Source organism: Patiria miniata, unplaced genomic scaffold (assembly GCF_015706575.1).
Source record: "Patiria miniata isolate m_02_andy unplaced genomic scaffold, ASM1570657v1 HiC_scaffold_4, whole genome shotgun sequence".
Classification (NCBI taxonomy): domain Eukaryota; kingdom Metazoa; phylum Echinodermata; class Asteroidea; order Valvatida; family Asterinidae; genus Patiria; species Patiria miniata.
This window is the reverse complement of record NW_024037071.1, coordinates 7,761,075-7,778,856: the sequence shown is the minus strand read 5'-3', so window position 1 is coordinate 7,778,856 and position 17,782 is coordinate 7,761,075. Positions and strand designations below refer to the sequence as shown.

At 42.3% G+C, this 17,782-nt stretch overlaps 1 protein-coding gene across 1 annotated transcript; it reads left to right on the top strand.

Moving 5' to 3' along the window:
• Window positions 1-16,959: 16,959 nt before the first annotated feature.
• LOC119740016 (neuroligin-3-like) lies at window positions 16,960-17,059 on the top strand (the record flags this gene model as incomplete). Its single annotated transcript, XM_038215205.1, is given in 1 exon segment — window positions 16,960-17,059. A coding segment is annotated over 1 exon segment (76 nt), but the record flags the coding sequence as incomplete, so codon positions are not given.
• Between the last annotated feature and the right edge of the window lie 723 nt (window positions 17,060-17,782).

Genomic DNA, 17,782 nt, shown 5'->3' with positions numbered 1-17,782 from the left:
GGGCACGGCGATCGATCTGTCATAGCTGCAAGGCAGATTGTAAACAAACGCAGTCTCATTCGCAGCTCGTTATGTGATAGATGCGGTAATTATGATGGTAACATTTCAAGACTGGGCGAACGAGCTTTTGAATCGAGGTTTAGAGGGAAGAATGGTAGCTATGATACTTTCAGAAATTGCTCTTTGAATGTTTCGTGCAGTAAAACGTCGCAATGCATTTTGCATTTTAAAACGAAAATCTAGTACGTTTAGGTTTTTTTTCTCAAACGTATTAATGCAATTGGTTTCCATTTTGCAATGACCTCATCGGATGAGTATGTGTTTCTTCCATTGCAAGTCGTAAAAAATATAAATATATCAAAGTATTTTGCTAACAGGACTAGGCCTAAATTGTATATAACAATATATCGTGCTTTACAGTTCTTACTTAAGATTTCAGCGTTTGATTTCATGGGTCAACTTAGCTAGTTTCATACTGTTGCATTTGATTAAATCAGTCCTTTGTTCGCTTTTATGTAAAGTCAAGTTATTTATGGAAGATTATCTCCCATAAGTAACCGTCATATTCCACAATATTTGTCAGAAGCCTAGACCAGTACATATGACCTCACAACTCGGAAATGTCAATACACATAAGCCTTCAGTTTTTATATTGGCTTGTTACCATAGTTTAAAGGAAATTCCCTATAATAGCATTATCTTGATTTTCTCATTCTTATTTATATATTCTACTTTATGTTATTTCTTTATTCCAATGGGTATGGCTATCCGACATCTTTATAGGTTGTTTAAACCTGAACCAGAATCGCGAATTTATGACAGCTTTGACCTTTCAAAAAGTGACAAAAACAATCCCGAGGTGTTTAGCTTTCCGTTGACCTGCCGTCATTTCCCATCTCCAAGCCAAATAGAATTAACGATGATGCCCAGAAATCGGTATTTGCCCAAACTGTAAAGAGATTCTTTCTTGCACAGAGTATTGACACTGTAAACATTGTGTGTGCATACTTATATCGCGGGCAAGACGCATCATGGCGGAAGCACAGGATGTGCGTATGGAAACGATGATGGGCTTTGCTTGCGAGTCAGTCTGCCACAGTGTACCCTAGACACAAAAAAGTCAAATATTGTCTCCCTCATACGCCAAGAGGAGACGGTGACGTCAGCGGGAGTGGGGGGGGGGGGGGGTTGAGAGAGACGGACTGCAATAAATTAGAAACGCGTGTTGCACTTCCGCTGTAATCAAAAGGTGATATATGTTCTGGCTGAAAAAATAAAACATCGCTCGGAGAGAGCAAAACCCTTCTTGTATTCGCCTGTGAGCGCATATCATGCTGGCTCAATTATCATTTCTGCGGAGGTTGAATTGCCCCTTAGACCTAGGAATGAAAAAAACCAGAAAGATGCACAGTGATGTTAAATTTAGCATGTATGAATCCCCCATTAATGTAGCCAGTTTAAAAAGTATATAGTTTTGCATATACAGGGTGTCCCCAAAAAAGTTGTGCGAGCAGATATCCTTTAATTTCTCAAAAACTGTAGTTAACATGAGTGTTTCATCTTGATGGAGCATGTTAATTATACTCTTATGTATATTTAGAAAAAATGTCATGGAAATCCGTTCATGCAAACCAGATTCTAACAGATTCTAAAAGGCTATGTTTTTCACCCATTCCAATAGGATGGGATTGTAACTATATTTACATCAGTGTGAAAAGGCCCCTGACAATCTGATGCCCTGACATCACTATTAAACTGTGTAAATCCATTAGAATAGGTGACAACCCCATAGGCTTTTACAATCTGTTAGATCTCTGGTTTGCATGAACGGACTTCCATGGCATTTTCACTCATTATGCACAAGAGTATAATATATGCTCCATCAAGATGAAATGTTCAGTACTTTTGAGAAATCAAAGGTTATTCTGCTTGCACAACTTTTTGGGGGATAACCTGTATTTTTAACAAAGTATATCACTTTTCCAATAATATTATCCATTCATACCACATGGGAATGTAGTTTGTCCCTCGGATGTGTGACACTTGTTATCATCCTCCAACCCCCCCCCCCCAAAAAAAAAAAAAAAATTAAAAAGGAGAAATAAACTTTTCCGTCCTCTTTTTTTCCTGTTTCTGGATATGAAAATTAGCATTTTCAAGCGATAGACGCATGTTACCTTTCAGCTTATTTACAATTACAAAAAAAAGTGTTTGATTCATTGACAGGAATGGCGGCCCGCTCTCGGGTGTAAGTCTGTGGCCATCAGCTTAACAACTGAGTTGAAATCTCATAGCTGCCCTCAAGCAATTGAAAGGACTGAGACTTAAGGAAAAAGGATTAAGATTGATCCACAATCCTTCATCGTTTCCGTTTCTAATGCAGTGACAGAAACTTAATTGGCTTTGAATGACCCATCGCAGTTAATAGAGCTTTTGAACGTGATAGATTGACCTCTGTATGAGATCCTCACTGTTTGTCTATATATACCTTTTCTGGCTGAAAATGAGATCACTGCTCATAATAGACCGTATGCATTGCGGGTGTCTCCGAAGCTGTTCTTTGTTATTTTAAAGGGTTCATGAAGTAATTGTTTTTCTGAGAAACATGTTTTGAGCAATTTTCTTCTCCTCTTCTTCGTTAATTTTTATTGAAAAGTGTACTTCTTTATACATTTAAAAAATGTCCATACTTTCCGGGCAGCAGTTTAGTTTAGGATTTTCTGTTCAAATTGTGAACCCCCGAAAAATTATTTGAACCCCCAGAAAAGTTTGCTTATTGGCTGACTGCCATGTACTGACAGTCTGACGCAAAATGCACAAAAGTTTTACTCAAGCCTTTTCCAAGTAATACAAAACGATTGCCCTCTATAACTGCGCCTGTTATAAACGCATACGGTTTAATGACCAGAATGATGGCAAAGTAATACAGCGGCGTATACATGGAGACTTGCCCAAGATGGCGACTTTTTTCTTATTTTAAGAACTTCGGAGCGCAGCACTTCACAACCGGAACTGATAAACCCTCGCTTCCCATATGCACTAATGAAGAACAGATGTGGGTCACCTTTTTTTCAGAAATACACCCATGTTGTCATTCCCCACCCCTCCCCTGACCCGGAAACGCCACTATAAAAAACGAAATGCAATAATGACATCAACGAAAATGTATAATGAATATATTATCTGAATACATTTTATTCACAATGCACCACATTAACCGTTAGCTCGGCATTGGTTTCTCCATGCCTCTCGTGCTCACTGTACCACACAGTTATATATTTTAGCCTTCTGCTCTGACGTGCAGCCAAATTACAGATTATGAAAGCGAATACGCACTTCACTCTCAGATGTAATAGTACCCTCTCCACACACACAGCCTACCGCGGAATTCAGGTTTTGTGTTACGAGGACTCATTTTGGGACTGATCGCGGACCTGACAAACCCTTTTCCTTCCACGCCTAGTCATCAGAGCTGGCTTGTGTCCAGGGCTTAGGGCAGCAGGCTGACCTATCCAACTCGGCTCGAGCCAAGTGGGAGGTCTGAAGTACCCTGCCGGATTTCCCTACCGAGATAGTTCACTTCAATTTCGGTTTTCCTGTGTGCGTGGGCACGTCGGGGCTGGGGTGTTTTATGGGTTTATACCTGAAAGAGAAGCACCAGTGTGACCTGGAGTCTCTGTGCGTTTCGATGCGTCATCGCTTCCCCCGCGGAACTTATCTTCAAGCGGCTTACTATATGCTGCGTAATATTGTAACATTTTGCCAAACAAGCTTTAAGTTTTCAAGCGAATAAATTACCAGCGGCATAGGAGGGGGTTGGCCCTCGCCTACCCTTTCCCAACAAACACACACCCACGGACCTCCTGTTGCCCTCTTGCGTATTTTTCTGTAATTCCTCTATGGTATGCTCAAGCATTTTGGAATTTGTTAATGAGTTCCTACTGTGGACCTGCAACCAATCGTGGACCTTCACCCAATCGAGGACCTCCACCCAATCGTGGACCTGCACCCATTCGGGGACCTGCACCCATTCGTGGACCTGCACCCAACCGTGGACCTGCAACCAATCGTTGACCTTCACCCATTCGTGGACCAGCACCCAATCATGGACCTGCACCCAACCGTGGACCAGCACCCAATCGTGGACCTGTACCCAATCGTGGACCTTATTGTCCTCTGTTGTTCAAAGTCCAATATTGAATGCGGATACATACAATCTCACACCCTTGATTTTTGCATTATTTTTCCATCTAGGCTACTCATCACTACCCGCGAAATTTGTGCATCGAAAATCTGAAGTAATAAAGTACATCTCTTGCTACGCAATGTTTAACTCTGATGGATCCACTTTTGGCGACTGTCAAGATTTCTTAATTAATATGAGTGATCGTCATTTGATGTTACGTTTCGAAGGGATAAAACAAAAGGCATATAAGGGAAGGGGAACAGTATGTTGTCTTCATCAAGTCAGCACATCCCTTGCCATACATGCAACGGAAGTCATCACAAAGCAAGAATCAAGGAAATGCGTCATTTTACTTTCAATAAATATTACTATTTCAATTGATGGATTACTTCCTGTAATACTCTCGGGGGTCTTAAGATTTCTGGGGTTCCCGATATATTCAAACGGCTGGCTTTTTAACTGGGGTGGTTGTTGTTTTGGCTGTTTTGTTTGTTTTCATAATTACATGTTTGATTCTGTAAAAGCTGATGTGATCGTGCGGTTGTGACATGAGAATAGGGGGTATTTTTTATTTTTTTTTATCTTACATTGAAAAGGGTTCTCGTGGATTTTAGGCATGTTTCTGACTCATCGTGTTTGTTTGTCTGTCTGATGTTTTTGGCTGAAAGTAGACATACACATCTATGGCTCCCGAGTATTGTATTCTTTAGGAACCTCTGACCCTCAGGTGAGGAACCTTAACATCATGACACAGAGGCCGAATCCGGGGAGGAGGCCGAGGTTTAGAAACGCCGTATCCCCCATATGATTCATTCGAATGAGCTGATGCATATCTTTTTAAGAGGGCGCTGCACAGACGGCGCCGTATTTGATGGCCATGTCCTAGTCTTCACATGTTTTCAGCATCAAACGTTCCATTCATTTTCAACTTTGAAACATTTCACGTGTTCGCAGATACCTCGATTTTGAATCTTGTCATCATGTTACCCGTGCACTTGTTCTTTCAGGGCTTGATTATTGTTACCCGGTATCACTGAAATAAATCTAGTGAAACTTCAAACTTGGTGCTGCGGTCTAATGGTTACGGTGTTCGACTCGTGTGCCATGGTACATGGGTTCGAAACCTTGACCGTGGGAACATGGTGCTTGTGCTCTTAAGCAAAGCACTTTACCATTATTGCTTCGTCCTTCGGATGGGACGTAAAGCCGTAGGTCCCAGGTGTGGGGTAATAGTTTCACTAAGAGAAGGGGTTTGCCCCGTGGTCCAAAATGTCTACATACCAAACTTGGTTGGGATCGGATAAGGTAAAATTGGGTTAGGTCACATTAAAGTTTGAAAACTTTTGTGCACGTTTCTATGGAAGTGTCGCCCTATTATGCAATCCAGAGTTATTAGAATTATTATAATTCTTACTGGCTTCATATAGGCTTTTCACTTGTTCATCCGATCCCTTGTCACTGTTTCTACCTTCACTCGGTTTTCCTACGGGGTAAAACATCATTATTCACCCACATGATGGTTTGCAGTCTGTCTGTTTTAGTAGTGTACTCGTTCTGTTTCACTGACTTACTTTTTAAGACAGGATGAAGAGCATGTCAAGTTTCATAGAAAGAAGACTCATCAAAAACACAATTTCATTTGTATCTGTGCCATTCCGAACAGGACGCGTGAACACGCTTAGAATCCATTAATTAATTATTTCCTGAAAAGGAAATGGCAATTTTTCCCGGCCGTGGGCGACAGTTTAGTTCATTTCGAAAGAAAGAAAAGGTTGAATTATGAATGAGGAATATTTCATCTTTTTTTTCTATAGCCCCGAGACAAGAAATTTGCACATTTTTGTTTCATTTTCGTCTCGTGTTCAACCCCTCCAGTCCAATGACTGGAATCAGCGTTAATTGGAGAGAGCCGGGCCGAGGGCTCTGGCGGGAGATTCCGATGAAGCCAAGGGATGAAGACAGTGGTGCTTTTGGGGAGATGAAAAGGCAAATCGCGGTAAACAAGTGATTGCATATTGTAGTTCTCATTTCGGGCGTGACTCGAACCGGCGTGCCAGGCGGCTATTTTCTGTTGGCAATGCTTACTCATATTGCAGACTTAAAGAGACGATGCCTTGCTGGAACTGCTGTACAATTTGACCATAATACTCCCTGTCTCATATCTTTAAGTCGTCTTGATCAAGACTGGATTTGGATTTTTAAATTCCTAATGCAGCCAGTCCCAAGCGCGGTATAAAGCCCCCAGGGCGGTAGAGGTCCATGCTTTCAACAAGATGAATCAATTCCACTCTTAGGAATTTCGGCAGCGCTACCCAGGAATTCGATTGTTGAAAGCGGCCTCTACCATCGCGGCGGTCTTACCGCGCTTGTCTGGGATCGGCCGAAATTCAATGCAGTCTCGGACCAAGCATGATTTTGTCACTGGTTGAGCTTTCCGCAAAATATTTTGTGGACGATGTAAGCGTGAAGTAGCTGCCTTTCTTAGAACGGTGGTTTCAAGGGAAGTCCAGCTCAGGCACCTTGCGGCTGCATAGAGCATAACTGCATGCTGAGGAGATTGGGCAGTTCCGCCCCAGAACTAGATCCAGAGCCAGAGCCAGAACCACAACCAAAATCACAACCACAACTACAACTACAACCACAACCTGGACAACCACAACCACAACTACAACCACAACCGCAACCTGAACAACCACAACCACAACCTAAATAACCACAACCACAATAACAACCACAAAACCACAACTACAACTACAACCACAACCTAAACAACCACAACCACAATCACAACCAGAACCACAACTACAACAACAACCTAAACAACCACAACCACAACCAGTACCGCACCAGAACTAGATCCAGAACCACAGCCACAACCACAACCACAACCACAACCACAACTACAACTACAACCACAACCACAACCTAAACAACCACAACCACAATCACAACCACAACTACAACCACAACCACAACCACAACCACAATCACAACCAGGGCCACAACCACAACCACAACCACAACCACAACCACAATCACAACCACAACCACAACCACAACCACAACCACAACTACAACTACAACCACAACCACAACCACAACCACAACCACAACCACAACCACAACCACAACCACAATCACAACCACAACCACAACCAGGGGTACAACCAGGGCCACAACCACAACCAGGGCCACAACCACAACCACAACCACGACCACAACCACAACCATAAGTGAAAACTGGCCCCCCTTAACAACCTCGTCCCGGCGCATTGGCGGTTTTGTTTGTCACTTCCCAGACTGTGTGAAGAGTCTGAGCCCATGACACGTCCCCAGGGGCCGATTTTAAGGAACTGTTAATCACACAATTTCGATCCGTGCACAAAAATATTTTACCGAGCAACCCCAAAAAAGGTATAAGCAGGCCTATATATTAAAGCAAATAGTGTGACCGGTTCTTGGCGTTTTTCAGTGTTTGTTCACGTGTAATATATCACCGAGCTCATTTTCCCCATGTCTTGTATTGATTTAACCATAAACCACACTTTTAAAGAAGTGAACTGTTCTCAAAGTTGTTTTAATTTTCTTTTTTAGTGTAATGAAATTGGCAGTTGCTCGGTTAAATTCGAACCTCCAACTTATCGGTTGAAATATTTCGTCTCGCCTCAGTTTAATGGCAAATATTCCAATAACTGAAAAATATTTGGGAAACCAGTTAGTCGAGGCTGGCAACACAAATGTCTATGTAATTAGTGACGAGGCTACGGCTGTTCTATGCGCATTTTTGCGAGGAGAGCATTTTGTTGCGTCGTCAACTGATTATCCTTCCAATCAGTCAATAAATAAAACAGTTAAGCCACAGACTTATATACCAACACGCGCCTATCACCGAACGACAAGGGTATTTAATCATGTCACAAATCTCCGTTCCATTTTCTGAATTCCTCCATTGTCGGATTTCCCACGGCGCCTTTAACATGGAATCTTTCCTCCGGAAATTGATTTCGGGGCTTCCTGCTTTATTGCTTCCATGCGTCAAGGAGGGAGAAACCGGGGAGGAAAGATGAGAAGCTCTCGGAGGTATCTTAAGAGCCGCGGCATCATAAAATGCAGGCGACCATCACGACGCGCTCTCGTGAATTCACCATCGCCAGAATTCACTAATAATCCACGTGAGGCTTCACTCTGAAATTAGCTTGCCTGCGTTCGTCGCTTAATCCACGGCCTACGCCAGATCCCCGTTTACCCCCGCCCGTTTAGTCGCATGGTTTGCCCTGAATTTACTACGGATGTCGCGCACCAAACTCCCTTTATATCTTCCTCTCTTTTATCTTGCTCATCAAATCCTAGCTGATTAAGCCTGTCCAGGCTCTCAAGGGACCACACCTGTTTATAACGGGAAGTGCTTTGGGAGCTAAAAGTTCACGTCATTGCACTTGGGAGCGTCCAGCAGAAGTAGAAGAGGTTGGCGGCTTCCCTTCTATCGGGGTCAATCTTCCGGCTGCATGGTTTCAATTTTGAGGGAATTTACTCACCGCCGTTTGGCGCACCGTCCTTGTTTATCCGCACATGACGGTCAACAGAAAAAGCTTTTAGAATACTAATGTTTAGTTGGTGCAGGTATATACTGCCCTTTGTATGACAGATTTTCTTTAAGGTGGGAGGTGGACGACTGAAGTTTTGAAGTCCGGGATATTTTTAAAGGGGGTGACCGAACTTTAAATCAATATGCCGAGATGTAAGTGCTATAAGCAATTATGTTGCAGGAGATTACATGCAATCTAATAGATATTTAGTATTTCCAGTATATAGTTTGCCGAATGGCGGAGAGACGGGGGAGTATAGTTAGCCATCTCAATCCAAAGCTAACCCGTGGAATGTGCCAAAGACAGCTCGAAATTTTCAAGTGCATGTTAAAGTTTTCGTTTCCTTGATACAGCAATGTATACTTGATGCAACCATCTTTGAAGCATGATATCATCTTTTCAAGCCCTTTCGAGATTGTGTGGTTCTCTTTCTTTTATTCGAGTGATATAGGACCAACGTTTGGATGTGTATCTGTTTGCTATGAGTTTACACGCGAGAACCTTTTCAAAACCGTTCCACATTTTGCATCCTTAATTACCGTGGGGAGTGTGGCCTTGTAGTTAGGGTTCCAGACTCAGGATCAGAGGTTCAGGGGTTCGAATTCAGCCTCTGGTCATATGTTGTGCCCTTGGGCAAGCCACTCTACCCCCACTTGCCTCTCTGCACCCAGGAGTGGGTATACCGGCATTAGCTGGGGAGTAATCTGTGATGGACTAGCATCCCGTCCAGGAGGAATAGAAATATTCTCAGTCGTTTCATGCTACTGAAACCGGAGATAAACGCCGGCCTGATGGGCCACCTTGGCTCGTGACAGACTGTACTTTTTGACTACCGCTATCTACAAAAGATACCAACAAAACACTTAGGCAGCGCCTTTCAACTGAGCAACTCGCAATTAAGCACAAGTTATTGTTATCTGAGATGATATTAATAAAAAAAAAGGCTCAAGGCGTTCCCGAAGCGTATAAGTAATAGAAAGGACTATCCAATGCGTGTTATTTCTGTCCCGAGATCTGTACCAAGTATTATGCTTGGATGAAACTTCGCCTTATTGCTGCTTTAACAGACGCCAGAAAGAACGAATGACTCAGCTTCTGGGGCGGTCGAAGGAATTCCTTACCGCGGTGTATCCGCGAAATGAGGAAACGCGCGCAACATCGGTACGTCGCCTGGAGCTTTTGAAGTAGGTCGAAGAAGATGAAAATTATTGCAAGTTATGAATGTTATCCGCGTGGATGCATCGTGACCGGTTGGAAATACGTAACCCGCAGGGAGCTGGAGCGAGCCAAAATTAACTGTACGATTGCTACAATTTCATTGTTGATTGGCTGGGACATTTTCCCATCTCTCTGTGTCTCTCTGCTTTATCTACCTCTTCCGATCTTATCGCATTTGTTGGGTGCCCGGTTTGAGAGGTATTTTATGCGATTTCCCCCGGTGTCGATTTGGAAGTGCGAAGTTCCTCAATTGTTGGCCAACAACATTGACGGAGTGTTAATTAAAACGCGTCGTGTTCTGCTGCGTGGAGCGTGGAATTACATGGAGCGCGACGGAGCACGATGCCTGCATAGAGGACGTGATGTGAAATTGAATTTTTGCAATGAGATGTAGGTCAGCGAATGTCGGCAATTTATCAACAACAAAATATTCTGGCGGATGTTTTAATATCAACTCCCGTAATCCATTTGAGGAAAAGTTCACTGTCTGCTGAGTGCTGCATCTTCTGGGTTGATGCATGGTTTTTTCCCAAAGACTTAGCACAAGATAAGGTTGAGGTACATTTTTAAAGCACACCTGGGACGAGCCGTGCAAGTGTGAATAGCCCATATAAGTAGATTAGATTTATTGCAATAAGCGGGTTCAAAATAGATAGAAACACATTGTATAAAGGAAAATTGCAAAGGAGATAGAATACGATGTTTTGAAGGTAAAGGATACCAGAAACAAATTGATACTTTTGTTATTATTTCGATATATTATATTTAAATTTTTTTTTTATTTATATTTTTGTCGCCCTCCGCGATAACATCTTTTTTTCAGGTTGCTTTGTCTCGTTACGTTTCTTTAGGCTTCCATGTTTGAGCGTCTGTGTACATTTCAGGAACCCTTTGTTTCAAAAGCAGAAATTATTAAAATGAATGCAATTTACATTTCCACATTTACTGACACTGATTCTTAAGCAAATTCGAACCTTCCACCTTGGACCTAATGTTAAAGACTAACGTCGGTTTTTTTTCTCAAATAGTTTCTTTCTTTTTTTCCTGATAAGCTTGACTTTTTTTACCCAGACTGAGCCCGTCGGACGGAATTTGGTAGAATTTATTTTGTTCGACAGTCATTTTCTGGAATAACAAATATTGATGGATGTCCTCATATTCGCTGAGTGGGCGTTAATGTACAGTTCGTGCTCATGGTAGGAATCGAACGACAGATTTTATTTTTCAATCTTGAAATATATAAATTAGCATCTCGTTGCCAAGGGAACCCAATGTATCCATGGTAACAATTTTCATCGACCTGATTTCCTTAGCATCTCTCTAGTGGAAGCAACACCTCATTATCATTTTTATTCCAGCACCATTTTTGGGTCTGCTGCGGCCTTGGGCATTTGGTGATAAGAATTTCCATTTCATGCATCATTAGTATTTCCATCAAATTTAGCTATATTCATGGATGATTACATGACTGTGTGCACTTATATTAAAGGTAATACATATTCATTATACAACAATTGCTTTGCTGTAATTTTCAGAAATGGATGGATTTGGGGGTTAGTATTTTAAAGCAAATGTTGTTACACTGACCTGTTTAAAGTTAAGGTTTGAGTTCGTAGATGTTGGAGAAACAAAGAATAAGAGGCTCTTTTTGTAGTCTAGTTCCCTGACCCTACCTCAGACGAAACTGAGCAAATTATAGACGTCGGGAAATTGTCAGGTCATGGAACCAGACTACATGGCTTGCACCCATCCACAGATATGTAAACGAATGCAAACAAAATGTTGACTAACTAAATTTAGTAAATTGGGGGCAGTATTTGATTAAAAAAATCAGTTTTTGCCGATGATGATCGGTCTTTGGTAATCGATAAAAAAAATAATACTTTTCTTGAAAATAACAGTACACCAGGTGCGATTTCACAGGACGCTTGAGATTATACTCACTCATACAGTCAAGAAAGGTATTTCATAATGATTTGGTAGTTTGGTTCTTGATGTTTACCTTGAAACTAATGCACTGTTATTGTTGGCGTGTAATACCGCTATAAACCACTGTGTTTAATTTAACATATATAAGTGCTACAGACCTAGCACTTTCATTAAAATAGGACCAATGGTTCAAAAGTTCTATAATATGTTGGCTTCTATGAGAATGTTTATTTAACACACTCAGTATCTAAAACGGACAAATTTAACCAACTTGTAACAAAATTACGTTGTCAAATTAACCATGTAATTATCTGGGACAGCTTTAACAGCGTGTGTTATAGGACCAATGACTCTCTTTATGAACCACAGTGAGACGGACAATGGTCTGACAATGGTTGATAGGTAGACCCACGACACATTGTCAATTTAACACCGTGGCTTCTGCAGTGTCCTTAAAACACAGATGATTGTGCTATAAAAGTGAAGCTTGTACGGGACCAATCTGGTCACTGCACGAACAGAATATATTGTACAGAATATTGTGTAGAATGGTAATCTTCAAAGTTCCGTACACTTGAAACAAACCAGTATCATTCAATATACATGTACTATTGTCTATCACATGACAAGAAAACTGACGCACGAGAAATATCCAACTGGTATTCCTCGTCTTGCCATTCCTTGTACATATGGAGATTGTTATTTGTCAAACCCGGCAGTTACTAGTCCGAATTCTTGGTGTAGAATGCAATGCTAATGTTATGAGACGAGTTCGAATCTGAGGAAATCCGACCAGCCACTCGAGTTGGCCCTTAGCCCCCGGCCGGCCGAGTCGGGGCACGCGAGGCAACACAGTTGACTTAAAAAAAAGCGGCCGCTCGCAAAAGCCCCACTCGACAGCGAGCTCGAGTGCGTGAGGCTAGTTAACGCGCATCGCCGTGTTACGCGCGGGGGCCTCGCTCCTCGCCCGATCAGACGTATCATGGTACGCGAAATGGGAGAACAAACAAACTGACGAGCGTGCGGATGAAAAAAATGCTGAAAGGTGAGCCGGTGTCACCGCCGAATAATGACGGCGACATTACCGGCGCGCTCCCCTCGCGACCGACATAATGAGATACGATGGTTGTTGTGACTCAGTGGATTATACGGTAACGCAATGAGGAAACCCAGTGGAGATGTGATGTTACACTAAGACGGGTAAACGCTACGTTCATACTGTCTTCGGATCAACGAAATTCCTGGACAGCTTCTCCTTAACTATTACCCTCCTATCTAAATTTCGAGACTAACTTAACGTAGGGTCTACCTGTTTGCTGTTGTAATTTACCATCCATAATTATGAACAAATGTTTGGGAAAAGTCTGCATGTGTGCATACATATGCATACTTCATTTGTAGGTCCTGCTTAATTTGAGACCAAGTACCTTTATTTTACTTATTTCAAGTAAAGTTATCGCCTATGGTTTATAGGGCTTAAACCAAATGTATTAGTGTGTTCGTTACTTATGGTTCTAAAATATATAGCAACGAAACTGACTTAAGCACGTAAACTAACACACAAATGAAGCTGTACATTCTCTTTTTTTTTCATAGGTGTGGTGTTTTCTTGAATGACGAATGACTATCCATGATTATCTCAAAATGGCCAAGCCCTGCTTGTTCGTGACTTCTAAGTGTGGGGCGCCTATTGCGACCTACTCGTGATTTTTGACAGAATTGATCCAAACATGCATGCTCTTGCAACATAACACCAAATAAGCCAGCCCTTGCTGTCTGTCTATATAAAGTAAAATCACTCGCTGAGGATCATCATTCCAGAGTGCAAGGTCTCAAAGATGTTGTGCATGGCACGTCAATACTAAAAGTGCAGGAAATCAGTCCAGAGTTGGGGAGAGTGATTGCTGGATGTGTGTGTCAAGAATTCCAATTGAAGGAAAACAGCCAAGGACTTCATTTCTATAATGCACAAAATCTCGGTTGTCAAATCAGGTCACGGATTGTCAAAATGGACAGGAAAGCACCTGCCTAGAGGCGTTATTGCGGTGATGCACTTGCACTTGGCTCACATTTCGGTTCAGGAAGAACCAAATTCTAAAGGGCATGAAATGACTCAAATACGAAACTGTGTAACAACTGGAACAACATCAGTCACATGCAACAAAACACCAAACTCTTTACCAGGTCCAACGCAAGGGCTTAGTTTGCCTGCATCGAACATGACACGTTCGGAACTCATGTGTAGTAACCAAATTAATTGTTGAACTCAGCGATACCAGAAAGGGAAGTTAATATTATGATCATTTTAGTTGGTAAATCGGGCCAGTCTCTCTCCGGACCTATCTGAGGCTAGCTGGCTCGCATGCTGTGTTCCTACGCGACAAAATGAATGCAGCTTTGCATAGTATTTCTAGAATGTTGTTGTCAACAATTTAGAAAGAATACAAATGCCGATTTGTAGCTATTTGGTTAGCTTTTCACTTGACTTGAGACTGGATGGCTTACTCATGATTGACTTACGAAGACTTTTGAGGAATTGACTGCATTGGCTATTTCGGCGCCAATATTTTAAAATCATGCCCACAATTTCTGTAAGGCTGATGTCCTGGCCGCGCCCGTTTGTCGTCTTACGAAGTGATGCATACAATACTGCTATTGCTGTTGCATTTGCTGCTGTTTCCACTGCTGATGATGAAGTTGCTTTTACTCTGCTGCTGCAGCTGCGTACTGAAATGTCTTCTCTCGCTGAAGGTGTTTTTGCTGTTGTTATAATTATATACTGCTGCGTTGTTCTTTGTGTCGTTTCCTGTTTGCTGCTGCGTCAGCTGCTTGTTCTGACCTTGCAGTGTTTTTTTATGTTGATGCTGCTGTTGTTGCTGCTAATGTTGTTTCATTTGCTGCTGTTTCAACTGCCGACTTGGTAGTTGCTGTTTCCCCCTCCTTCGCTGCAGCAGCTGCTTACTGAAGTTTCTTCTCGCGCTGCAGGTTTTTTTTGCTGTTGTGATACTGCTGTTGTTTCTAACCGCTTTGTCCACTGCTTGTCAATTGCTTGTGGTGCAGATGGACTTGCTTCTGAATGCTGTCGGCTCGTATTATAGTTTGTTATTACATCCGAATATCGTCTTGAACAAAAAAAAACCTGAAGGAAAATCCATAGCCATACTCTTTATAATCACGGCAATTGTCAGGTATTGCTCACATTTCAACACCTACTCCAGGAAAAAGTCTTACATTTCTTATGACAATGTTGCCTGCAGCTGCATGAATTGATTGAAAGATTAGAATGTTCTGCCCGGCGTGGGACCGTTCCGGGATCGTGCACGTCGAGCCGGCTGCGTGACTGCTGAGTTGCCGGATCAATAAATCTCATAATGTCTTATCTGGGACGTGAATTATGCTCTTCTGCCCGATGCTATATATTCTCCTCAGCCGTGGTATGCTACGCATGAACAACGGAGAGAGAACACTGTCTGGAGAATGACATTTGCACCTAATTAAATTAGAAGAAGAATGAGGAGTAGTATTACTGAATTTTCGTTCTGCGATTGTTTTTTTGTCATTGAATTCTGCCCCTTTTTGTCAAACAATGGCCATGCACCCTTTGCATTTAATACACGTTCAGGGTGTGGGGATTCGGATACCCAGATTTGATTTTAGATGGCGGTACGAACATTGAATTAAATATCTAAACTTGTAAGTTAAATTCAGACTATTACCAACATGAGCTATTCATAAAAACTTAAGACAGTTTACCCATTCATGTTGGTCGAGAGCCCGTCACGTGACCGGTTTTAAACGATGGATAAAGGCCGGCTGCCTGGTCTTAAACACTTTTCCAGTGTCGCATGAAATTTGAAACTCCTGTGAAATCCGGCGCATTTACTGTTTATAGGTTGAACGGTTACAATGCTCACGTAGGCATGCGCAATACTACCAGTGAGTCAGTATTTCGTAGTCCTAAATGCACAATACACCGGCACAGCTGCGTTCTGCGCCACATCGCGCAGTACGCGCGACGCGCGCGCAATCTCCATACTCGCGAGTGGGATAATTCATAATACTGCTAGAGGATGTTCCAAAAACAAAATCGTTGGAAATTGATAATTGTGGACCTTTTTGACTTTTGGACCGAAAAGTTTTGATATTTTATACCGATATTGATATTTCGGCTCGGGTAATTATCATCATCAAGACTCCAACCGGTCTTAAACAGATTATTTTAAACCGGCCAAGCACACATTATTCCCTTATTAAAAAACAAAATCCGATGTTTTAAAATATAGGTCTAAGCAAATTATAATAGCCACTGATCAAAGATTAACTTTTTGTGCTTCTGAATTGGCCAGTAAGCTGAAGTACTGGAGAGTGAGGGGGAAATGTGAAAGTGTTGATTTAAATTCATCCGAGAACTTTGAAGCTTGTTTTCTTAAGCAAGACACATTACTCGTATAAAAGCTTAAAATATAAAAAGTGTCACCTTCTTTCGAGGACAGGAATGACAGTGTTTCAGAGTTTGAGTCGAGTCAATCAGAAGTGATTGCAAAAAAAAACAGCAAATGGACAAAGAAAATTACATTTCAAAAACTTGCCACTTGAATGGAGACTTTATGGCTCGTGATTTAATTGCTATAGCTAGACCTAACGTACAAACCTGAAGTCTACATGAGAGCCTGGATTAGGAGCAACAGGCTGTTTTTATTCAACTGAATGTTTCTTTAACGAATACATATTTTACAGAAATGAAACCAAGAGATGGCGATGGAACCGAAACAGACACAGAAGGAAGCGTCAGTTTCGCCGGCGACGCGCCCCCGGTGACCGGCAGCGAGGGACCCGGGGGTTCCTGGGGACGCCGAGACGTGGAGTGAGGCCGCAGCTGGAAGCCAGCAGGGCTCGGAGGCCGAGGAGCAACCCGCGGACCAGCCCGGAGGGTACCGGCGACCAAGAGGGCGGTGACCGCGGCGGTGCCGAGGAACCCATGGGGGACGACACGGGCCCGCCGGTCGATGGCTACCCGGTCATGGTCTTCATTCACGGCGATGGCTTTAGGAAGGATCGGGGAGCATGTATGATGGCAGCGTACTCGCCAGTTACGGTGACGTCATTGTTGTCACTTTTAACTACCGTCTCGGAATTTTAGGTAAGTGTCAGCAAAATTAGCACATCACCAACACCCTACTTGAGCAGGTGGCACATTAGGGACAGCAACCCCATTACAGCAAAAGTGCCCCCATTGTCAGCAGGAAATAGCAGTGAGACTTTTAAAATAAACCGCTCTCTCATCATTTTGTCAATGCAGTTCAGGGGCATGGATATAATATTTGCCGAAAATAAGTTTTGTTCAAAAATTAATTAATTGTGAGTCCAATGTTTTCAGCACGGACACACGCAAACTTAAACGATTTTAATAGGCCCAGGTTTAGTCTTTCCCCCTTTGCCTCAAATTGTTCAGTTTGTGTCATTAGGCCTACCTGTTTAGTATTCCGTCATCCTTTTAATGACATGAGTTCTCGTTTCCTTTCTTCATTCATTGGGAGCTATTTTAATGACCTCGCTATAAAAAAAAAAAGAAGAGGGTTACCATAACTTCGCTCCGATTTAACGCAATGCATGTTCCGAATGTGTAATAGATGATGATGTCAATTAGGATCCTGCAGACTTAACTGTCATTCATCATATGTTTCCCAACCGCGATTTGTTTATGATATAGGTATTTATTATAGGCCAGATGGGCCCATCACGCACGATGCATATACCCTCAATCGCTTGATTACTTATGTCTGAGTTATATTGATGTCAATAGGTGCGCATTGTCGGCCTAGTCTGTCCCAGCAGGATAACTGTTCATTAGAGTGGAAGAATG